Source organism: Naumovozyma dairenensis, chromosome 7, assembly GCF_000227115.2.
Source record: "Naumovozyma dairenensis CBS 421 chromosome 7, complete genome".
Lineage (NCBI taxonomy): Eukaryota > Fungi > Ascomycota > Saccharomycetes > Saccharomycetales > Saccharomycetaceae > Naumovozyma > Naumovozyma dairenensis.
This window is the reverse complement of record NC_016485.2, coordinates 1,087,422-1,111,618: the sequence shown is the minus strand read 5'-3', so window position 1 is coordinate 1,111,618 and position 24,197 is coordinate 1,087,422. Positions and strand designations below refer to the sequence as shown.

The 24,197-nt window shown below is 32.5% G+C and overlaps 13 protein-coding genes across 13 annotated transcripts; 8 read left to right on the top strand and 5 right to left on the bottom strand.

Annotated features, from left to right (window-relative positions):
* Positions 1 to 125: 125 nt before the first annotated feature.
* On the bottom strand, positions 126 to 1,169 carry BUB2 (Bub2p; the record flags this gene model as incomplete). The annotated part of the gene is made up of 1 exon (XM_003980079.1): positions 126 to 1,169. One exon carries the CDS (start codon positions 1,167 to 1,169, stop codon positions 126 to 128), a length of 1,044 nt encoding a protein of 347 aa, XP_003980128.1.
* A 293-nt stretch (positions 1,170 to 1,462) lies between these two features.
* Positions 1,463 to 2,395, bottom strand: AAC1 (ADP/ATP carrier protein AAC1; the record flags this gene model as incomplete). The annotated part of the gene is made up of 1 exon (XM_003980078.1): positions 1,463 to 2,395. The coding sequence occupies one exon, from the start codon at positions 2,393 to 2,395 to the stop codon at positions 1,463 to 1,465; it is 933 nt and encodes a 310-aa protein (XP_003980127.1).
* A 1,957-nt stretch (positions 2,396 to 4,352) lies between these two features.
* Positions 4,353 to 6,284, top strand: FET3 (ferroxidase FET3; the record flags this gene model as incomplete). The annotated part of the gene is made up of 1 exon (XM_003980077.1): positions 4,353 to 6,284. The coding sequence occupies one exon, from the start codon at positions 4,353 to 4,355 to the stop codon at positions 6,282 to 6,284; it is 1,932 nt and encodes a 643-aa protein (XP_003980126.1).
* Positions 6,285 to 6,822: 538 nt separating this feature from the next.
* NDAI0G04640 (uncharacterized protein) lies at positions 6,823 to 8,127 on the top strand (the record flags this gene model as incomplete). The annotated part of the gene is made up of 1 exon (XM_003980076.1): positions 6,823 to 8,127. The coding sequence occupies one exon, from the start codon at positions 6,823 to 6,825 to the stop codon at positions 8,125 to 8,127; it is 1,305 nt and encodes a 434-aa protein (XP_003980125.1).
* Positions 8,128 to 8,779: 652 nt separating this feature from the next.
* SAM37 (SAM complex subunit SAM37) lies at positions 8,780 to 9,838 on the bottom strand (the record flags this gene model as incomplete). Its single annotated transcript, XM_003980075.1, has 1 exon — positions 8,780 to 9,838. One exon carries the CDS (start codon positions 9,836 to 9,838, stop codon positions 8,780 to 8,782), a length of 1,059 nt encoding a protein of 352 aa, XP_003980124.1.
* Positions 9,839 to 10,209: 371 nt separating this feature from the next.
* On the top strand, positions 10,210 to 12,273 carry RNA14 (cleavage polyadenylation factor subunit RNA14; the record flags this gene model as incomplete). The annotated part of the gene is made up of 1 exon (XM_003980074.1): positions 10,210 to 12,273. One exon carries the CDS (start codon positions 10,210 to 10,212, stop codon positions 12,271 to 12,273), a length of 2,064 nt encoding a protein of 687 aa, XP_003980123.1.
* Positions 12,274 to 12,488: 215 nt separating this feature from the next.
* ARG7 (glutamate N-acetyltransferase) lies at positions 12,489 to 13,823 on the bottom strand (the record flags this gene model as incomplete). The annotated part of the gene is made up of 1 exon (XM_003980073.1): positions 12,489 to 13,823. One exon carries the CDS (start codon positions 13,821 to 13,823, stop codon positions 12,489 to 12,491), a length of 1,335 nt encoding a protein of 444 aa, XP_003980122.1.
* Positions 13,824 to 14,982: 1,159 nt separating this feature from the next.
* On the top strand, positions 14,983 to 16,926 carry PRP40 (snoRNA-splicing protein PRP40; the record flags this gene model as incomplete). The annotated part of the gene is made up of 1 exon (XM_003980072.1): positions 14,983 to 16,926. One exon carries the CDS (start codon positions 14,983 to 14,985, stop codon positions 16,924 to 16,926), a length of 1,944 nt encoding a protein of 647 aa, XP_003980121.1.
* A 102-nt stretch (positions 16,927 to 17,028) lies between these two features.
* NDAI0G04590 (uncharacterized protein) lies at positions 17,029 to 18,381 on the bottom strand (the record flags this gene model as incomplete). The annotated part of the gene is made up of 1 exon (XM_003980071.1): positions 17,029 to 18,381. One exon carries the CDS (start codon positions 18,379 to 18,381, stop codon positions 17,029 to 17,031), a length of 1,353 nt encoding a protein of 450 aa, XP_003980120.1.
* Positions 18,382 to 18,749: 368 nt separating this feature from the next.
* Positions 18,750 to 19,562, top strand: NDAI0G04580 (uncharacterized protein; the record flags this gene model as incomplete). Its single annotated transcript, XM_003980070.1, has 1 exon — positions 18,750 to 19,562. One exon carries the CDS (start codon positions 18,750 to 18,752, stop codon positions 19,560 to 19,562), a length of 813 nt encoding a protein of 270 aa, XP_003980119.1.
* A 342-nt stretch (positions 19,563 to 19,904) lies between these two features.
* On the top strand, positions 19,905 to 20,186 carry TIM10 (protein transporter TIM10; the record flags this gene model as incomplete). The annotated part of the gene is made up of 1 exon (XM_003980069.1): positions 19,905 to 20,186. One exon carries the CDS (start codon positions 19,905 to 19,907, stop codon positions 20,184 to 20,186), a length of 282 nt encoding a protein of 93 aa, XP_003980118.1.
* Positions 20,187 to 20,652: 466 nt separating this feature from the next.
* Positions 20,653 to 22,020, top strand: MTG1 (putative GTPase MTG1; the record flags this gene model as incomplete). The annotated part of the gene is made up of 1 exon (XM_003980068.1): positions 20,653 to 22,020. One exon carries the CDS (start codon positions 20,653 to 20,655, stop codon positions 22,018 to 22,020), a length of 1,368 nt encoding a protein of 455 aa, XP_003980117.1.
* A 542-nt stretch (positions 22,021 to 22,562) lies between these two features.
* GPA1 (guanine nucleotide-binding protein subunit alpha) lies at positions 22,563 to 24,029 on the top strand (the record flags this gene model as incomplete). Its single annotated transcript, XM_003980067.1, has 1 exon — positions 22,563 to 24,029. One exon carries the CDS (start codon positions 22,563 to 22,565, stop codon positions 24,027 to 24,029), a length of 1,467 nt encoding a protein of 488 aa, XP_003980116.1.
* Between the last annotated feature and the right edge of the window lie 168 nt (positions 24,030 to 24,197).

The window sequence follows — 24,197 nt, the reverse complement described above, 5'->3', positions numbered from 1 at the left end:
GGATGACTACCTTAGTGCTGATTGTGTTTGTAAATGCTGTCAATATACAGCAACGGTGATACTGTACCCAGGATACGGGCATTGAGCAATATGTCGACAGCATAAAAGTTAAGGTTTAGAGACTTTCATGGTATAATGATATCAGAGTTGACTAAATGTTCTACTAATAATTCATAGATATCTGTTGGTATTTTTGCTATAAAACCGACTGCTAAGCTAATAATTTCATCTGCATCAATATCAGGTAAACCGTTTAGTATTAAACTTAACGGTGATTCTGATTTCATTATCAATGACCTATTTCTTTCAAACATTGCGATTATTAGTAAAATATTCATATGGAACCCGTAAGCAAACATAAAATCCCATAATTTTATAACTTGATCCAATGGCTTTGTACTACTGGAAAATGTTAGAATTTTCGAGTAAGCGTATGTCTGTGCATTAAGTAAATGACCATGTAATAATCCGCTTAATTTTGGGTCAATAATCTCCAAACATAAATCTAATAGCTTAGCTCCATTTTGGCTACCTTTCATATTTTTAGTGATGTAGGCTGGAAAAAGGTCATAACACATTGTTGAGAATAATTTGAAGGCGATCGGTTCTGTAGGACAAGCATATAATAAAGGTGCCAGTATAATGTTCATTCCTTGAAGATATGGACTAATTTCATGAATATATGTGTCATCATGGATCCTCACTTCCTTCTCTTGTTTGTCTTCATCATCGTCATTATCTGGACCAATGTCATTTCTTCCTCGTCCCACTTTCTGATTACTCTTTCCTGATCGTCTAAGTTTTTCCCCCAATTGATGACTGTATTCCTCTGTTTGCCAAGCGAAACATGATAAACATCGTATCAATACATCTTCTTTCACTTCTGCTGTAAATTTTTCATCAGTTGAGAAAGTTCTAAAAGTATCATCTAATATCTTTTGAGTGATTTTGGAATTCGGGAGACCTAAACTTAAATAATATAAATATTTCTGAGTAGAGCCTTCCATAGAGGTCCTTGAAAGAATGGACCATACATAGGATCTTAATCTCTGTGTTTTCTTGTCATTTGATGTTGGTAGCCCATCTGATAAAATAAGGTATCTTAGATGTGATAATGAGGGTTCGATAAGGAGCGGTGGTTCAGAGATTAACCTTTCAATAGATGTCATGTCCCTCCTATCGTAGAAGCCAAGTCAGTAAAAAATCAGAATTGTTAGTTTCTTAGAGATTTGTTCTTGTTTGATCTTTCTTGCATCAACTTCTCGAAAGGCCACAAACACATAGATAGTAATTTTCACAATTTATGTTATGAATTAAAAACTCGGTCACAAATTAATGACGAGGAAAGGGTTACAGTAGAAGACAAAAACTTTATAAATAATAATAATAATACAAAGATGAAGCATTTTGCAAAAAAATGAATATTATATATAACAAATATGTAAAAATTAATGTTAAATGTTTACTTAAACTTCTTACCAAATAGTAATAACTGTAATTGGTCATACAATGAAATGACCCCCGCTGCGGCGACACCTCTAAAGATATTGGCTCCACATCCTTTAAATAAAGAATAAACACCTTCTTCAGCAATGATCTTTTTGAAACAATCTAATGCACCTTTATATTTGATTGCTTGGCCAGAGGTCATCATCATTCTTCTTCTAACTGTATCTAATGGGTAAGAAGTTGTTGAAGCGGTAATGGTGACTGCCCAACCCAATAAGAATGATGCTAAGAATGAATTTTCTAATACGCCAGTTAAAAGGACCGGTTTTAAAGAGTCATAAAGCCCAAAATATAGACCACGATAAACCATGATTCCACAAACAGAAGGTAAGAATCCTCTATATAACCCCAGGATACCATCAGAGTTTAAAGTCTTTTTATAAACGTCCAATATACCATTAAACTTTCTTGGCATTCCACTTTTCTTTGATTTAGCATCTGCCGCCAATCTTGTTCTTGCATAATCTAAAGAATAGACAAATAATAAGGATAACCCACCAGCAGACCCACCAGATACTATATTCCCTACAAACCATTTCCTATACCCATCTTTCTCCTTAGTATAACCAAACATTGCCTTAATTTTATCTTTGAAGGCAAAATTCAAAGCTTGAGTGGGGAAATATCTAAGAACATTTGCAGTATTACCTCTCCAAAACGATATGATACCTTCATGACTAGCTGTTTTCTTGAAACAATCCACTATACCCAAGTATGGAGTATCTAATGAACCTTGTTTTAACATTTCACTTTGGTTTTGCATCAATATTTTCACTCTTTCAATGGGGGCTGCACCTGTCTTAGCAATGGCTGCTGAGACACCACCCATTAAGAAGTCCACGATGAAACTACTACTATGCTGTTGTTCTTTGGCAATTGTGACCATTATTTATTGACGTGACTTGTGCGTTTGTGTTAGGGTGGATTCTATAATTAATTATGTGATTTCTTATTGTAATAGCTTTTTCTTGAATTCTTTCTACTTTCTTTTCCTAAAATAATATTACCTTAAAAAGAAGGGAGCTTAAGATAGAATTTTGTTTTATTGAACCCGCTAACGTGATAACAAGATATTTCTGCAAAAAGATGGAATCCTTTGAGGTTTCGAATCTATTATTTACAGTTTTTCTCTGTAGTAGTAAGGGTTAAGCAAAATGGTATTATGAACTACACTATAAATATGTCAGAGAATTGATAGAATCCCCCTCATTTCTTCCCTATAGTATATATATATATATATATGGTCTTTTAAAATGATGAACTGACACATTTTGAGGAATGCCACGCTATTGTCATCCCTTTCCTACCAGAACAACCCGCAGCTGCCGCAGCCGTGTTCTTGTCTGATACGGCTAAACAGCGTGGCATTTTCTAAACATAATGTCTCAATTAAGCAACAACAAGCGGGGCGACACATATAATTTTATGTGACATCACATTATAGTATACCACTAAATAAACTTTTAACTCTTCTAATTGTATGAGAAATATTAAAGACCAGAGAGGAAGAAAGCATAGATCAAGCAATCTGTCAACTAATCCGTTATATATATATATATCAGTTAGTAAGTATCACACTACCTGGTTAATACAACGACAATGACAATCCTCATCTTATAAAACAACAACTCCAAAACCATCAAACTAGTTACTCCAGAATACAAGAAGCAATTGACTGCCCTGTGATTCTAGTAGTGTCCCATCAGATAACAAAATTGCCCAACGTACGTACTCAAAAATATATTGTAATTGAGCAAAACGTTGAACATAGTCATTTCAACACCCAAACACCAATTCAAGAAAGGTTGTATATGTACATACCAAAAAACATACCGTGAATTAATATAATGAATGAGAAGAACAACAAACGAACCGAAGGAGCCGTATGCTTATGATTGGGCTTTGAAGTCCTTCTCTGTAAAAACTTGAACAACAAACCCTGTTTAGTCCCAACAACTTCCTTCTCAATCCCTACGTGCGTACGTACGTACGTACGTATGCAATAGAAAATTCAATCAAGGACGACATCAAATGAAAACCAACCAAACACCTGTTTATAACGTTTGGTAGCATTGGTTCATAAACAGAAGAGAGATTAATAACCACAAGCAATAACTCCGTTAGCTTTCCCTTCTTTTTTTCATAATCGTAATTAGGTGATTATGTATTATGTACCGGAGTTAGAAATACGGGTACGTACGGTAGATAATTACAGAGAGAGGGAAGCCGCATATAAAATCGCACCTGATTTTTCAGTTTCCTTAAGTGAGAGAGAGTGAGAGAGTGAGGCTACCGTACATATGGGCGGACGGACCTTCCTGAAACGACACACCATTTGATTTCATTTCATTTCATATCATAGCATATCATATCAGGCAAAGGATAATGAAAAAAATAAACTGCCAACAAAACAAGGTGTAATTCTCATAACCTGTATGCATTATATCCGTGGTTCCTTCAACCAACCCAACTATAATCCTCAATTAAGGCAATAACATGTTTTTATTCGTACGTACGTATGTGAACTACTACTTGATTGATTGTCGTAAGAATTAAAAATAAAAAACCAGGAGTCATGGTAAGAGAACAGCTAGGTGCAACTAGGAAAGACTAATCTATAACCATATTCGACCGTAGCTTCATGCTTCAACTAAGTGCACCTTGTACAAAATGTAAGTGGCCTCTATGGAAAAAAAGATAGGAGATACTTATTTAAATGGCCTGTATTATTTTTCCTTAAGCTTGATTTCCGTTTTTTTTTTTTTTTTTTTTTCTTTTATTGCTCTGGTGAAGTATTCTTTTACGTAATATTAAAACAAGAAGAAATAAAATTATATGGGAAAATGATGTTGATAAGTTACATTATTACACTACTTCCCATAGTAGCAACATCTGCTCTAGCAAAGACACATACCTTCAATTGGACCACAGGTTGGGATTATCAAAATGTAGATGGTGTATTAAATCGTCCCGTAATAACATGTAATGGTCAATGGCCATGGCCCGATATTCGCGTCACTAAAGGTGATAGAATTCAAGTATATCTTACAAATGGGTTTAATGATTCAGATACATCATTACATTTCCATGGACTTTTCCAAAAGGATAATAATAAAATGGATGGTGTCCCATTCTTGACACAATGTCCAATTGGTCCCGGTGATACATACCTTTATAATTTCACAGTGGAGGATAATGTAGGGACTTATTGGTATCATAGTCACACAGCTGGTCAATATGAAGATGGATTTAGAGGAATGCTTATTATTGAAGATGGTGAAGATAACGTTAACTTCCCATATGAGTATGATTATGATGTTCCCTTGGGGATTGGTGACTGGTATGATAGAACTGTTGACCTATTGACTGCTGATTTTATGAACCTTTATAATCCAACTGGTGCTGAACCAATTCCACAAAATTTAATTTTAAATAATACAAGGAATTTAACATGGAATGTTCAACCTGATACCACTTATTTGTTAAGAATTGTCAACATCGGTGGGTTTGTTTCACAATACTTTTGGATCGAAGATCATGATATGACTGTCGTAGAAGTAGATGGTGTTTATACTGAAAAAAATACAACAAATATGTTATATCTTACTGTTGCTCAAAGGTATTCTGTTTTGATCCATACTAAAAATGACACTTCCAAAAATTTTGCCATTATGCAAAAATTTGATGATACCATGTTAGATTTGATCCCAAAACATTTAGAACTAAATTCAACTTCATATATGGTTTATAATTCAAGTGCTCCTCTTCCTGATGAAAATTTTGTCGATTCATTAGATGAATATTTAGATGATTTCTATTTAGTCCCCTATGAGAAAGTTGAACTATTTGATGAACCTGATTATAGAATTACATTGGATGTTAAAATGGATAATTTAATTAACGGTATTAATTATGCCTTCTTCAATAATATTACATATGTTACTCCTAAAGTTCCTGCTTTAATTTCTGTCCTAACATCTGGTAATGATTCCACTAATGCATTAGTATATGGTACCAATACTAATTCCTTTGTTCTTAAGAAAGATGAAATTGTTGATATTGTTGTTAATAATTATGATACGGGTAAACATCCCTTCCATTTACATGGCCATGTTTTCCAAACAATTTCAAGAGATCGACCATATGAAGCAGACGATGGTGAGACAGTTCATCCATTTGACTTAACAGACCACACGCCTTATCCAGATTATCCTATGATGAGAGATACAATATATTTGAATCCACAAAGTTCATTCGTCATTCGTTTCAAAGCTGATAATCCTGGTGTTTGGTTTTTCCATTGTCACATCGAGTGGCATTTAATTCAAGGATTAGCTATAGTTTTAATTGAGGATCCAGAAAATATTCAAGCAGTAGAATCCCAAAATTTTACGGCTAATGAACTTAATGTCTGTAAAAATAAGAACATCCCAGTTAGTGGTAATGCAGCTGGTGATTCCGTAGATTTCCTAAATTTGAAAGATGAATTGGTTCAACCAAAGGCAATTCCTGATGGATTCACCAAGAAGGGGATTATTGCAATGGTATTTTCATGTCTTTGTGGTGTCCTAGGGTTAATTATGCTTTCTGTTTATGGATTAATGGATATATCTGATGTCGAAGAGAAGGTAGTTAAAGATTTTAGACTATCACCTGAAATCTTATTGGATGATAAAAATATGGATCATAATGAATCATATCAAGAATCAGTTATGGAGAAAAGTGGATCTAAATCCAAGTTTTTCACAAGTATAAGACGTCTTGCTCCTTTATGAATGAGGGTTTGATGAATTTTTTTGGAACATTATATAATAATAATATACACCATCGATCTGACTGCTTTTTATAGAAGATACAGACATAAAATATGGACTTACATACAAGTATAAATTTCCATGATTTAAAATCAAATATTGGTCTTACATTGCCAATTACCTATTGATTACTATATAAGTTTGATTGCATATACTTTGAAGTATATACAGAACAACAACAAATGTGACAGTGACGCGAAGGAATGAATTATCACCAAATTTGACAAAAGTTTGAGGAGCCGCTGCCGACACAACATGGAACTGCAAAATAGTCACGTCACGTATCTCTTTTAAGACATATTACCAACAGTCACCAAGGCCACATTGATCTGCCAATGCCTTGCTAAGCAATGGAAAGAGAATGGAAACGCTTTGGTATCACAATATCTATTAACAATGAAGGACAAAGTGAACAATTCCCTAAAATGCCGTCGTAGAGAGGGACAGAAACGTGACAACAAATAAAAATAAAAGAAGGGAAAGAAGACGTAGAACGAGGATGGCTCCTCGTAATGTCGATCCCAGTTTCAATTCTATGGAGGACCTAGTATTTTTAGGGGCCAGATATAAATATATTACCTCGAAAGAGTATTTGGAGATGGAATATGGATCCAAAAAAGGTAGTTTCATTATGAAGTTCATTGATTGTATTCATAAGAAAATAAACCATGAAGTTAATAAGACTAATGATAAATATATCAAGCAGTTGAATCCATGGATAAAGAGCAATTGTTCTTTTACTGGTAACATTATCCAAAGAGGTGATTCCGATTACAGATTAGGCTCAAATGAAGAGGAGAGGATGAAGGTAAGAGTGTTCGGGAACATAATATATAGGGGAGAGAAAGAAATGCTATTGCCGTTGGACTTTACTGCTAATATCCCCGAAGATAATGGTACTAAGGAAAACCAATATGAATTCCTCAATTGTTTGAAAAGCTCAACATTGATTGGACAAATCATGCGTGAAAATATCGATAATGAACTTTCTGGATCTAAATCTGATGAAAATTACATATTATCATCTATCTGGGCAAATTTCATGGAAGGTTTAATCAATCACTATTTGGAAAAAGTTATTGTTCCACAGTCAGAAGTTAAAGTATACAAAGAATTATACAATCCAATGATGAAGATCATATCTTTATATAATGAATATAATGAATATAATAAATTGATAGCTGAGACTGAAGAAAGCCGTCTTCTAACACCAAGTGATAGATGTAAATTTCACTTAAGCGATAATATCGGTATTAATGGCAAGATTGATAATAAAAATAATAATAACCCTAAAAGACTCCATAATAAAAGACTGAGCCACAAATTTTCTATTACTAAGAATTTGGATCCAGAAAGAGTCCAAAAGGCCGAAGAGTTGTTAAANNACATGCTTGCCATGATATTCCTAAGACCCATTAACAATGAATTGACATTGTTGTCGGAATTCTACTCTACTGCACTGGCTGATGAACAAGGTTATCAACTAGAAGAATTTCTAGATTATGCTGAAGGATATATTGAACAGGTATACTTACCTCACTTAGTCAGAGTCCTATTTGCTAATTGTGGTACTGATTTATTTTGGAAAACAATGCTTATATTAGAACCCTTTTTTTACTACATTGAAGATATAGGTGAAGAGGAAGTTGATGATGAAGAAGAAGAGAAAGAAGAACGAAAAGCTGATACATTACTTAGAGGTGAATCACATAGAACGACTAGCAACGATAATATAAGATACTGCATAGATCCAAGGGTAACTACATTCGAGAAAATTTGTGGGGGAGCAGCAGGGCAGCATTAACTTTTGGAATTAAATGTCCGTTGTTCAATCAAATAGCTAACAAGACACCAACTTAAACAAGCATACTTAGCTGGGTTTAAACAGGGAGCATATTAAGTAATTCTAGACTTCTCGTATTTCTCATGGATTGCTAGCTACTGTAGCGTTCTTTAAAGACCTTTCAGTTACGAAAATATGGAACAAATACCGAAGATAAGAGACAAGTAAAAAGATCATGTAAATTTCCGAAGACAAGTGTTCGAGAATCTGTCGCTTATTGTTGTTATTATATGAAAGAGTAATTGGCTATATCAACTCTCCTATACTGGATAAGGCATTGAAGAAAACATTTATCATTTAAAATGGCATCTGTAGAAGATTTATATATGAATGTCCAATTGATACATGTGTCTCTTCATAAATACAAAACAGTTTGTAACGCTGAAATCGTCTATCCTCCAAGTAGAATACAATACTTTCTCTTCGTTTTAACCACTTGTGTGCCACAAATTATTCAGGCTCATTTTTTTGAAGATATTACATGCCTGATTTGCTGACACTAATAGATAGATTATTTTATTGTTCTCCTTTTACTTAGATGTTAGCGCCGCCGGGGAGTTTTGGTCATATAATATAATAGTAATCATTCATTATTATATTATCATTATTCTATTCATAAATACCAAGTGATATAATTGTATAAAGATGTGATGATATTACCTTGCTCATTGAATTTAGCTGGCTGTAATTGTAAGCCTCCATTCCTATCAATGCTGCCATCTTTTTGTATTATCATTTCCCCGTAGCCGCTCGTTTTCAAATATTCCAAATCATTACTTATCTTATCCCAATGCTCGACAGATGACAAATATTCTTTAATCTTACTACCGTTTGGTAATTCCATTTGAATATACAGATTCGCTAATAATAAAAGGTAAGTAGGAGAAGAACATGAACCTTCACCATCATAAATAGAAGGTACATCCTTTGCAACCTCAAACCAATCGTTAAGAACTTCAACGAATCTCTTATTATAGTTCATATCATCTTGTAAATTTTGTAACGTTTTCTTGTTTTGCATCTTCTTATACTTTGTCAGTTTGAATGTCTTGGAATGCGCCATTGATGGGTCATGTTCATGTTTTTCATCAATATGTATATTCTCGAACCCTTCCATCTCTGTATCAAGGATCTTATGTGGGGAATCGTGTACGTAGTATCTTTTCCTTGTTAAGGCTCTATTGTTTAATGGAGTATTATACCACATAGGCCAATAGAGCAATTTGGAAAAGACCTTATTCGTGAAATTACTATAATTTTTCCCATTTAGATATAGTTGATAATCGGTCAGAAGAGTTAGTTCCGTCATTGTGTAAGTTAATAAAGCGCTCTCTAATAAATTTTGCTGGTTCGAAGAGGAAGTTTTTTTATGTCCTTGTTGTTGTGTGTCGATGTACCTTATGATATCAATGAAACCGCATCTCTGTCTTGTCACAATTCCATTGGGAGAGTTTATGAACAAAACTGGTAATTCTTTGGTCATGGATAAATCAGTATTATTGGAACATACAATTTCAAAATCATCACGTAGTTCTCTTGGTAAACTATTTAGATACCAAATAAGGGCGATAGAACTAGGTGAGACCAAACTTGGTGTCCCCTCATCGGCATGACCCCATATATGTAGTACGCATTTGTTAGCAAAAGTAACGGCTGTAGTTGTAGCAGACATTAGCAATATAAGACAATTGATCTCCTAAATGGAAAAGCTATCGCTAATTAATTGCCTTCTTCAACTTATGTATTCCACTCTTCAACTGTTCTTGTTCTTCCTCTTATTATTATTACCCGCATTGTTAATAAGTGAAAAATTTCCATATGACAAAAAAGTGAAAAACATGGAAATATAAACTACCCATGTATTTGAATTGTTTCAAAGGTATCGTCTATATCAAATATGATATCATAAATGGATGGATTAACGATTGGCTACAAAGCATTAAAGTCCTTATCTATATATATACTTAAAGTATCAAAGTGATTCTTCCTCAAGAATAAGTTCTCTTTCCCTTTCCCTGAAAACACAGAATACAGTCCACGGTCATGTCAACTTCGCTAACACCGGATCCAACAATACAAGAACAAGAACAAGGACAAGGACAACAAGAACAACAAGAACAACAGCAAGCAGACGCACAACAGACAAGACATCCTAATGAGAAAGAACGTCAACTACTAGACAAGCTATCAAATGATCCACTAGATATCCTAACATCCTTGGAACTGATCCAATATTACGAATCCACAGATGCTAGCTTGGATAAAATAAGAGGTGTTTTCCAAACCCTACATGAAACTTTCCCATTGTTATCTTTCCTATGGACCATACAATTGAAAATGGAACTAGCTAGGGATGAATTTGCAACTGTAGAGTCATTCTTATCAATGTGTCTTTCTTCTTCTTCTAACTTGACGGGCTCCTCTCCTACAGAATTAGCCTCCGCTCCTAATAATGATTTATCATTATGGCTAACTTATCTAGATTATGTTCGTAGGAAAAATAATATAATAACGGGGGGTCAAGAGGCAAGATCCATAGTCATCAAAGCATTTGAATTGGTCCTAGAAAAATGTGCCAATTGGGAACCGCAATCATCACAATTTTGGCTTGATTATTTATTATTTTTGGAAAATTGGAAACCATTCAATAAATGGGAAGAACAACAAAAAATTGATATGCTAAGGAAACTTTATAAAAGAATGCTTGTTGTACCTTTTGACCAATTAGAAAAAATGTGGAATAAATATACACAATGGGAACAAGATGTTAATTCATTAACCGCTAGGAAATTTATTGCTGAATTGTCTCCTAATTATATGAAGGCAAGATCTGTATTCCAAGAATGGTCTAATTTAACTAGAAATTTGAAAAGAATTACTCCAATTAGTTTACACACAGTCAACAAGAATAATGTACCATCATCGCCGTCTTCATCCACGTCCTCGTTTTCCACAGATATTGAACAATTGGATATTTGGCTGAAATGGATTGAATGGGAAAAGCAAAATAAATTAGAATTATCTGAAGAGCTTCTAATGGATAGATTGAACTATGTTTACAAACAAGCGATCCAATATTTAATTTTTAATCCTGAAATTTGGTATCGTTATTCAATGTTTCTTAAAGACCCGATACAGAGAGAATATATTTTAAATCTATCCCTAAGAGCCAACCCTACATCTGCTACATTAACTTTCAAGTTATCCGAATGTTTTGAATCAAATAATCAAATTGATGAAACTAAAAAATGCTTTGAAGGTTGTGTAGATCATCTTTTAAAGAAAACTCACCAACTAGTCCAATCTCAAGAATCTGAACAAACCATAAACGATTCCAAGAGAAAACTAACCTTTGTTTACTGCATATATATGAATACAATGAAAAGATTATCTGGTTTGTCAGCTGCTAGATCTGTATTTAGTAAATGTCGTAAACTAAAGAAAAACTTAACTCATGATATTTATATTGAGAATGCATACATGGAATTCCAGAATCAAAATGATTATAAGACACCATGTAAAGTTTTAGAATTAGGTTTAAAATATTTCCAAAATGATGGTATTTATATCTTGAAATATTTAGATTTTTTAATCTTACTTAATAAAGATTCACAAATTAAAACACTTTTCGAAATTTCAATCGATAAGATCGAAGATTTAAATCAATTAAAATTGATCTTCAAGAAAATTTTAAATTATGAATCAAAATTTGGTAATTTAAATAATCTTTATCAATTGGAGAAAAGATTCTTGGAAAAATTCCCTAATGAGAATTTAATTGATATATTTACTGATCGTTATCAAATTCAAAATGAAAATCTGATCAAGAAGCTAGAACTAAGATATCTTTACGATGATACGAAGAATCTCAAGCATTATGATACGGGAAACCAAACGAACAGATATAAGAGAAAGTTTGACACTTACATTAGTGATGAAAATAATCATAAAAATAATATACAAATTGAAGATGGGGGCGGGAATGGGCCACAAAACAAACAAATGAGATTGAATAGTCAACTAATTCCACAAGAAGTTGTTGATTTATTATCTATTTTACCAAAGAGACAATATTTCAAAAACGTTTTACTAGACTCTAAAAATTAATAAACTACTTAGACAATCAAGTTGAACTCAAACTAGATAATGCTAACAGGCAACCTGATGAAAGCTAACTAATTCACGTACATAATTCCAACTAAAGACCAAAAACAAACAATTAAATAAATAATCATAACATATTATAATAGAAAATCTTTTTAGCGTTTTAATGATAATATACAGCTAGGTAATAAATCTATAAGTTCTTTCCTTTTGTTCGTCTACGAACGGTAATCACCATTAATGGTAACATATTCATGAGATAAATCACAAGTCCAAAATTGGGCTTCTTCTTTACCTGTTCCCAAATTAACCAAGACTTCCAAATCATTTAATGCTAAGATTTCAGAAGCTCTTTCTTCATCAATATTTAATTGAGGAACACCATTAACAATCAATTTCAATTCACGAGGTTCAGAATTATCAGTAGCAATGAAACTAACATTAATTTTGTCAACATTTAAAGATTTCAAGTCATTCAATTTAGCATAACCAATGGCACAAAGGATTCTCCCCCAATTAGCATCTTGACCATATAAAGCAGTTTTAACTAACATAGAATTAGAAATAGATTCTGCAATAATTTTGGCATCTTCGAAACTGTATGAATTTTTAACATTAACAGTAACAAATTTAGTGGAACCTTCACCATCACGAACAACCAATTGAGCCAATCTTTGAGCAAATTCAGTGACTTGATCTTGAACTTGTTTGAATTCTTGAGAGTTTTCATTAATTTCAGGAGTATCAACAGCACCATTAGCAATCATACAAATGGTATCATTAGTACTCATATCACCATCGACAGAAATACAATTAAATGAACGACTTGTTGAATGTCTTAACATTTTTTGTAAAGTTTTACTTTCAATTGGTAAATCAGTGACAATGAACCCCAATAAAGTAGCCATATTTGGACAAATCATACCAGCACCTTTAGCCAACCCAGTCAAAGTATATTCTTTACCGTTTAATAGTTTAAACTTAGAGGTAACTAATTTTGGGAAAGTATCAGTAGTACAAATTGATTTCGAAATATTCAACCAAGAGGTAAAATCACTACCAAACTTATTTTCCTGGAAAATCTTCTTTATACCTTCTGAAATTTTATTCATTTGTAACCTTTGTCCAATGACACCAGTAGACATAACTAAAGTGGAAGGTGAAGTCTTATCACCTAATTGTTCATTAACAATATCAATCATTTCTTTAGCATCTTGCATACCTAATTCACCAGTGACGGAATTGGCACAACCAGAATTGACCACGATAGCATTAATAGCAACACCATTAGTGGAATCCAATACATTTTTAGACGTCAGCACAGGAGCTGCTTTGAACTTATTAGTAGTAAAGACAGCTGCGGCAGAAGAGGGACGTGATTTGTTTGTGTTGATGATTATACCAAGATCTAAGGCATTGTTTTTCTTTACACCTGATGCAATTGAACCCACTTGGAAACCTTTAGGGAATGTACCTGATTTGGGGACATACAATGGGTATTTATCTATCACTTTCCTTGTAGTGTTTTGGAGAATCTTCGTTGCGAATGTCATTGGTCTGAGAACTTTACTAGGGTTGGATGTAGCGACTAAAGTAAAAATGAATCAATCAAAATAAAAATATATAGCTATATACTCTGTCCATAGATCTCTACTCTATTTTTTTCTTTCTTTGTAATTGATGTTAGTAAATGTATTGTTATCTTTTTGGTTTCAACTCAGTCATCCATTCAGTCATCGAGTTTTGGTATTGATTTTTTTTTTCAGTTTTTTTTCCGGAAATGATTTTTTTAAAATTATTTTGTGACGTTTAAAACATTTTGTAACGCCTGAAGTAGGGCCTGAAATAGGAAAATTAGGGTTTGAACAAAAATACCTACGACCTAACGTAGGCCATTTGAATTAAATAGTATAAACAAGTTAACAAAGATGGAGATCTTGACAGGCGTAGTCTGTCAGGTGCAGAGCCTATCTGGCCACTCTTGGGCAAAAGAATAGCTAAATTACTGGCTTTAAGATGGATCATATTGCTGTTTAAAAAGTTGTAACTATAAATTAAGGTGTTCAATTGAACTTGAAAATAGCGTAATATTTTAGAGAAAAAGTAGCGTTAAAATCAGCTATGTAACTTGAAATTAGGATCTGGGGGAAATACCTTTGGAGTTTGCTAACCAGGACTGTATGCGTGGCCCCCCTTTAGAAATGTGTTAATGTTCGCCTTTGTGTATCAAGAATATTGTGATTCAATGCGAATTCCTCTTCCAATAATGAAGTAACATCTACATGACTAATATTAGTAATAGACATGCTTTCTTTAACTGTATCTTGCTGCTATAGATCTTATATAATGTTCAAATATACAAATATACAAACATTTAAATAGCTAAATATACAAATATTTAAATAGCTAAATATACTTAAGAATTGATTCTCTGTTTCCTTGTTGCTCCAAGAGGATTGAACTAAGGCAAGGAAAGGAAGGGCAAAAATAATAATGTCTGGGTGTATATCTCATTAAGAATCTGAATTCTTCAAATATATTAAAAGTGCAAATATCTAACCAAATTATAATGGAACTGATATCATTGCATGATGGTGATGATGATGACGATGAAATAAAGAGGAAGAAGAGTTCACCCAGTAAGAACTAACGAGAAAAAACTGTATTCTATCAGAAGGGGTTAGAACAAGAAAAAAAAAAGGACTCCTTATAATGAATAGAGATCAAAAAAATGCAGTAAATGGCAATCAATGGCGTTCAGCTAAGGATGCAAAGGGCAGAATATACTACTATAACCTTATAACTAAAGAATCAAAATGGGAGAAACCAAAGGAATTATTACCTATTACAGCTGCAACCTCAACCACGGTTCGGACCTCTACTATATCCACGAATAATGCAAAGACGAATATTAAGATAGAGAAGGATGACGCATCGATAATGGAAAATATTGGTTGGAAATCTAATGTTACTGCTGATGGTAAAACGTATTATTACAATCTTAAGACAGGTGAATCTCGTTGGGATATATCTGCCTTAATTAAACAATATAAAGAAAAATCCCAGACCAAGGGACAAAACCAGCAAGTATTATCTTCGAAACTTTCCCCATCACCAGCCACTACTACTATCTCAGTTAAACAAGAAATTGATACCATCGGAACGAGCATACCGTCTCAAACTGCTGCTGATGGCACTTCCGAACCAGAAGAGCTTCGGGAATATTCTAATGAATCACCGATTTTAACAATCATAGCGAAGTCTCAAGAGGATGCCGAAAGGGAATTTATGAATATGTTAAAGGAGAATGAAGTTGATTCCACATGGTCATTCGATAAAATTATCAAAGAATTAGGGACAAAGGATCCGAGGTATTGGATTATTGATGATGATCCATTATGGAAACAAGAAATGTTTGAGAAATATTTGTCTAATAGATCTGAAGATCAATTATTAAAGGAACATAATGAAGTTAGTAAATTTAAAGATGCATTTTTGAACATGCTTTCAAATAATAGTGAGATCCATTATTATACGAGATGGCCTACTGCGAGAAGGATTATTGAAAATGAACCTATTTATAAACATTCTGTTGTGAGTGAAACAATTAAGAAGAAATCATTTTTAGAATATGTTACGGGATTAAAATCGAAATATGAAGAAGAACAAAATAAATTGAAAAAGCAAGCGTTACAAGAATTTAATGATTATTTAGATTCAATCATTACAAATAATCAGGGTGACGATGGGATTATAATCTCTTGGGAAACGTTATTAAATAATTATCTTTTTGAAAAAAATAAAAGATTTATGGCTAATAAACATTTCAAAATTTTAACTCATGAGGATATCTTAATAGAATATTTAAAACGTGTTAAATTAAGAGAAGAAGAATTAATTAATGAACTTTCCAAGATAGATGAAATGAATTATACTCGTGATAGAATTGCAAGGGATCAATTTAAAAAATTATTGATGGAAAATGATTCGAAAATCAAGGCAAATTCTCAATGGAAAGATTTTTATTCTGAGTTTAAAACCCATGAAAGTTTCCAAAATATTATAGGTAGGAATGGATCTACTTCATTAGATTTGTTTCTTGACGTTGTTGATGATAAAAAATTAATTATAGTTGGGAAACGATCTGTTGCCCAACAAGTATTGATTGATAATAATTATGAATGGTTATATGATGGTATAGAGAGAGAGATGTACGATAAAGATTATGAAAATATTGATAAAATACTGGTTATGGACAGGAGTTTCCAAGATATAGACAAGATAGACTTACAATTAATAATTGATCAAATAATTCATTCAAGGATAGAGAAGAAAGAAATACAAATAGAAACTGAAAAAAGAGTATTGGAACAGAAGAAGCATTATTTCAAATTAATGCTTCATAATTATTTTAGAAATGTACGGGCACCATTATCATTGACATGGGATAAAATGAAAGAGAGTATATATGAAACATTAGAATATAAGAATTTGAAAGATGATGAAGCTACTATGAAGCAAATATTTGATGAGCTGCAAAACGAAATTAAAAACACACCATCAATACAAGGGAATAATACGGTAATACCGCAACAACAACAAGCTGTGTCACAAAAGAAGAGACATTTGACGCCGTCAGTGGAATTAGACTATTGAGAATATTCATAACGTCCATTATTTGTATCTATTTATTTACAGGTATATATGTACGTACCACATTTGAATATCATTAATTTCACACATACAGATGTGTTGAGGTTACGTTTTTATTTTGTCTATCCATGGGTCTTCCATAGAACCATCTTTATCTTCACCGGTGATATATTGAGTATACGGAGTAAATTTCCTCTTTCTTTCACCATTATTCCTATTATTATTATTATTAGGGTACGGAGCGTTATCGTAATCATCATGGTAATTTTCTAAAGAAGTTAATCTTGGGGATGTTCCCTTTTGGAATTCTTGTATTTTATTTTTCTTATAATGACAATATGCATTAAATTGATTCAAAATCTCATCGGTATAATTCCCCTTTTCACTAGTTACTATATTTTCAATTTCTATATAAGTTTGTAACCATTCCATCCAGCTTAAACCTTGTAAGAAAACATTTGCTAATTCCCGATTATCACATTCTCTTTGTCTTCCAAGGAAACCTAAACATTCAGAAAATGTATATGTTCCCAAAGTATCCTCTGTGATATATGTTCGAAGACGATGTTCCCAATTGGGTGTCAATGTTACTTTATTAGATGAATTATCTATTTGGAGAGCAGATTCAATAATTCTTCTTACTAAATGCATCTTTATGGAATTTAATAAAATGGGAGATTTTAATTGTAAATTGGATTCATCGGAACCTTTACCAAATGATTTGTTCAATATACTTCTCACTGGAGTTAAATTACACCAAAATTGTGATACCAATTTAGTATCCGATATGATTGGTAGATATGCATCATCATTATTCTTAGTCTGTGGTTGCTTCAAATTGAGATAGCTTAATTTATTCTTCAAGGTAGAGTATAATAACTGTTCAAATAAATTAATTTTCAACACATTTTCGAATGAATTAGGCTTTGAAGATAATCTATAAGTATCCTTTGGTCTTCCAATGGTAAATAAATCAGCTCTATTTTCCTTTTCTGTTGTTAAATATTGTGAGAGTTTAAATATGGAATCAGTCATATCTGTTGGATGTAACGTTATTTTCGATCGATTATCGGGTAAGAACAATTCCTCTAGTTTTAGTTTATCCCAATCCAATAAGATTGGTTTACTGACTGTCAATTGCTTTTCAATATTATCATCCGTGTTTTTGTTATTGTTTTCGTCAAGTAACTCTATCTTAAATTTCGATATGGTAAAAGTCTTTACACCTAAATGAATTGATGAAATGATTATTTGATTCTTCTGTATAAGTTTCCTTCTAGCGGCCTCCAAGATTTCACAATGGTTTATAATATTCGATCGTATGTCACTTTTATGTTCTATATCGATGTGTTTGGAACCTAATGCGATGGATAAGAATTTTAAGGTTCGTTTACTTGCCTTTTTGCAATACATGTCTAATGCGTCGATTGAAGATCTTTTCTTCAAGGCGAATTTCATTGTGAGATGAATGGTTATTTTTTTATTTTGAATTAACTTGACAGGCCTAATATATTACAGGTTTATTGTGTGTATGTGTCTTGATCTTCGAGATATATTTGATCTATATTTTCCAGTTTTTAATATCTGAATAAATTTGGGAATTTTATACACAAGTTCGAAGATTCTGTCATTATATAAAAGTAGGCTATTAACAGAAAAGATGACAGAAACGACACAAAACGGTTCTGGTTGGGAAAATTTGATTTATAAGAGTATGCAATCCATATTCATTGATTAATCAAAGCAATGTTTTGTTGTGGATAATAGCGAAAAAACAACGGAAGGTATTAAAAGAGAAGGAGAGAAAGAAGAAAAATACGAAAGAAATGGTCGGTAGTTTTAGAACGAAACAATTTTTCCATCATAGACGTGAAACGTATCAAAATCCTTCAACGGATATTGAATCTAAAGTAAATTTGAATAAAGATTTTGATCTTGCATATAATGATTTAATTACTAAGAAAAACAAGGAAAATCAATATCATCATCATCATCATATTAGGAGATGGAAAAATAATAAAGTTCCATTTTATGATTTCGATGACTCTAAATTAGAATCAATGACTTCTTTTGGTAGTTCAAAAACACCAGCAAAGGAGAATATAATGGAGGGAGTTGGTGGTGATGATGGCTACTATGGGTACAATGATAAAAGACACAAACCATTAAGGTTTTTCAAGAAGCAAACGGGGGTTAAGAACAAGAAAAATAATTCAGAAAATACCGGATCAGGTGTTGAGGAGGATGAGATTAAAACCCTGGATTATAATGATGACTGGAACTCTACATTGGAGAGGAAAATCTATAATCTTGAAAAAGAGGTATTTTCTAAGAATTCTTTTGTGTCAACTGGTGGAGATGATGATAGTAGCACAATATCTGAGGAGGAATCCTGTCCATCAAGTCCGTACGTAAAGAGTACGAGAGCAAAGAAAGAAGACAAGGTTATATCTAGAGAAAAAGTGCTAGGAGAGCTTGGTATGGGTGATTCACCTATTGGTAACATAAATATCAATTCTAATATAGTAAGTGGATTAAGTGACACGTTGACGTTAGTCACTTCAGCGCAAAGTACTACCCCTGACGAAGAGAGAATATTTTCTGAGATATATGGTAACCGCAACGATAGTTATTTGTAGTTTAGACAGCAAAATCATGTACACATACACACTTTCTCTCTTTATATAATATAATATAATATGATATCGCGTCACACTTCTTTATTATTTTTAATATTTATTTTCTGACGCAGTTGTTTCTGTGACACACCCGCACACCACATTATAATAATACATACATCACAGGGTAACACACTCTCGCCTAATCAACCACCAAAGAAACAAGAACAAAGAAAGAGTTACAAGAAGAATTAATACCTAGATGGATGGATAGATGGATGAATGGATAGATGAGGAGAGAGCAGGAAGCTTGAAGTGTTATCGACATCGACTACATAAGACAATACCAACTTACAGTATAATATGTCGCTTTTCGGATTCGGAGGTGGCCAACCACAATTAACATCAGATCAAAAGATTCAAGCTGCTGAAACTGAATTGGATCTAGTCACTGATATGTTCAATAAATTGGTCGATAATTGTCATCAAAAATGTATTAGTCGATCATATACTGATGGTGAATTGAACAAAGAAGAATCAAACTGTTTAGATAGATGTGTCGCCAAATATTTCGAAACTAACGTTAAAGTCGGTGAACATATGCAAAAGATGGGTCAAACGTTTAATTCTGCTGGAAAATTCTGAATCCCCTTACCTCGATGGCATATCATACAATTCATACAGTTGTTTAGCATAATACCCTACTTTCTACTCTCTACTGTTACTTCTACTTATATCTCATAATACATAGCATATGCCACAATTATCACTAAATCTCATGTACATACATAACCTTTCAATAAGATCTAATACAATCACAAATTAAATGACTATATATAAGCATTATAGTTGAACTATGGGCTCTTTTTATATATTACAGCATAATAATTTAACGTTTAGATAAATCATCATTGCTGACTTTAATTTGACATTTTTACTCTCGGTCTTAAGAAACACCATCATAGTTAACTGATGATATTTGAAATATATATCTATATTAGATCAATACACAGAGAGAAGCAAAAAAGCTGCCACTATACTACCTTTTATTCAAGTAACTAAATAATAATAGAAACACCGATATTTCTATTTTTATACTTATTCACTCTCGATGAACTATGTTACGAAATTGCAACATTTCCTCCCGAAAACCATTGCATTCTCTTATAGACAGAGATGGCTTTCCCAATTAGTTAACATTCAAACTGTTTCACCATCAGATTCTAATCTCAAAGCTAACAACACTAATAATAATAATAATAATAATAATATCAAACAACCATTCGTACCAAGATATGAATTCCCTCAATATAACATTACATTGACCGATTTTAAAGGTCATCAAATGAAAGCTTTGAAAAATTTCCAAAAATTACTACCTCAATTAAATATGATAATAGAATTACGTGATATAAGAGCTCCCTTATCAACAAGAAATTTATTATTTGATACCTTATTATCACGAACAAAGAAATCATCTACTTTATCAAAATTAATCATATACACAAAAAAAGATCTCTTATCTTCTTCACCACAAGATCCTAAAAAATATTTAGATAAATTAATTAAATGGCATAATGAAATAAATGAAAAATTCATAATAATGAATTGTAACCATAACAAAGATATTAAAACATTAATGGACTTGATTAATTGGCAAAATAATAAATTTATAAAAAATCCATTACCAATGGGATTCAGAATCTTGATCATTGGTATGCCCAACGTAGGCAAATCTACTCTAACCAATTCATTAAGATCATTTGCCACACATAATGATACGGACCACCACCACCACGACAAGGAAAAGAAAAATACTGTCGTGGCGAAAACAGGAGGTCAAGCTGGTGTCACGAGAAGTATAAGTGAATGCATTAGAATCTCTAATGACAAATCTTCCTCCACTATGCATGGAATATATATAGTAGATAGTCCAGGAGTTGGATTACCAGGTAGAATAAATAATTGTCAAAGAATGTTGACATTATCGCTAGCTGGCTGTATTAAGGACAATTTGATTGATCCGATAATACAAGCTGATTATTTATTGTATTTGATTAATTTACAACAACAATTAACGGGAAAGAAAAGAAACTCTCACGAGCTTTACCCTGGATCCATTCAAAATCCGACCAATAACGTTTATGAAGTTTTGAAAAGGCTTAAGGGAAAGGCTAATATTAATGATAATTCAATGGCTATGTCATGGGTCGATAACTGGAGACAATCAAGAAAGGGAATCATTTTCGATCCGGAATTATTACTTGAATGTGATGAATTCTCATTGAAAGATTATCTTGGTAATGAATCGAAGAAAATACGTACTCTTTATTCTGATGGTATGCTTAATACTACTACTACTACTACTACTACTGCTGCTAATAATAATAATAATGATAATAATGGCGCAAAGAGCAAGAAGAAGAAAAAGGACAAGAAGGTATCTTCGAACAATAATAATAAACTTTTCATCAATTAATTTAATATTCATATGTACGTACGTACGTACGTACTGTACAAACTAAAAAAAACCTTGTAAATACATCTACATTATTACCTCAAGTACGTGTGATTTACGTACTTCCTATCTCTAACATTTAGGGGAAACCTTATAGTTTCATGCATGAAGAATCATCAGTATCCTATGAATACGCATTACTTTCGTATCTACTTTTGTTTCAAGATGAAACGTTAAGATATTATGCCGTTTAAAAAGTCTCTATTTTTTGTACGGCCCTTTGTTAGAGCGTGTTAATTTTTACATCAAAAATTATTTTTTTTTTTTGGTAATATTTTACTTTTAACCTCGAGGCATCCACAAAATCTTTATCAACAATGTCACTATGATTCCTTAAAAAATGTCAACTCTTTATATCATTCAACTCCCATTTTCTTGAATGATCGAGATTACATTTGTCAAATATCAATTTCATATATTCAGGAATCAATTGCAATCCATCTCTCACTCAGATATCACAAACAAGAAGCAAAAAAGATTATAAACTAAACCTGCGAAGAAAAATGGGTTGTTCAGCAAGTACACAAATCATCGAAGATGAAAATGATCCGTTCTTACAAAATCAAAGAGTCAATGATGTCATTGAGCAATCATTACAAATGGAAAAGCAACGAGATAAAAATGAAATAAAGTTATTACTATTAGGTGCAGGTGAATCTGGTAAATCAACCGTTTTGAAACAATTGAAATTGTTACATCAAGGTGGATTCACAAATCAAGAAAGATTACAATATAGTCAAGTCATTTGGGCTGATGCCATTCAATCAATGAAAATATTAATTATTCAAGCAAGAAAATTGGGGATCCCATTGAATTGTGATGACTCTAAGAGTGAATTGTTTCAGTTGAAAAGGATATTGATGAGAGTAAAGGCTTTGGATTTCATTGATGCTGGTACTGCCGGAGGTTCTGACTTCTTGAATGACTACGTGTTGAAATATTCTGAAAGGTATGAAATGAAAAGACGTGTTCAAAGTACAGGACAAGCTAAGGCATTTGATGAAGAAGGTATTGAACAAAGAAGGAAGCAAATGTCCAATTCATCCTCTAATCCTAATGACCTTGATATCGAAGAAGAAGAGGAAGAAGAATTGACAGAAGATAATGCCAACGTTGACGGTAATAATAACCTTGATTTCCAAGAAATATCCAAAAATTTGAATGAAAGTGGGAATGATACAATGTTTATCAAGAAAGATTCAAAACATGTACAGCAACAAAACCAAAAATCAACAAGGGTACCTTCAGTTACAAGAATCACTAAAAAGCAAATCGCACATGCTATCAAAGAACTTTGGACCAAAGATAAAGGTATCAAACAATGTTTTGCCAGAGCCAATGAATTCCAATTGGAAGGATCAGCAGCATATTACTTTGATAATATTGAAAAATTTGCTCAATCAAATTATGTTTGTTCAGATGAAGATATCTTAAAAGGTCGTATAAAGACAACAGGTATTACAGAAACAGAATTTCATATTGGATCTTCTAAATTTAAAGTGTTAGATGCAGGTGGACAAAGATCTGAAAGAAAGAAATGGATTCATTCATTCCAAGGAATAACTGCGGTACTATTTGTTCTTGCCATGAGTGAGTACGATCAAATGTTATTCGAAGACGAACGTGTTAATAGAATGCATGAATCTATTATGTTATTTGATACATTATTGAACTCTAAATGGTTCCGTGATACTCCATTCATTTTATTCTTGAATAAGATTGATATATTTGATGAAAAAGTTAAAAAGATGCCCATAAGAAAATATTTCCCAGATTATCAAGGACGTGTCGGTGATAGTGAAGCTGGTATAAAATATTTTGAAAAGATCTTTTTGAGTCTTAATAGATCGAACAAACCAATATATGTTAAGAGGACATGTGCTACTGATCCACAAACCATGAAATTTGTATTGAGTGCAGTGACAGATTTAATAATTCAACAAAATTTGAAGAAAAGTGGTATTATTTAAGATGACCGCATTGTAATCTATAGAAAGCAATACCCAAAAGGAACGATTATCTCCATATCTATACATATACATATACATACACACACATATATATATATATATCATACAAATAAAAGGACAATAAAATAATAGAAAAAAAAGCAAAGTTGGTTAAATCCTTCTATCATT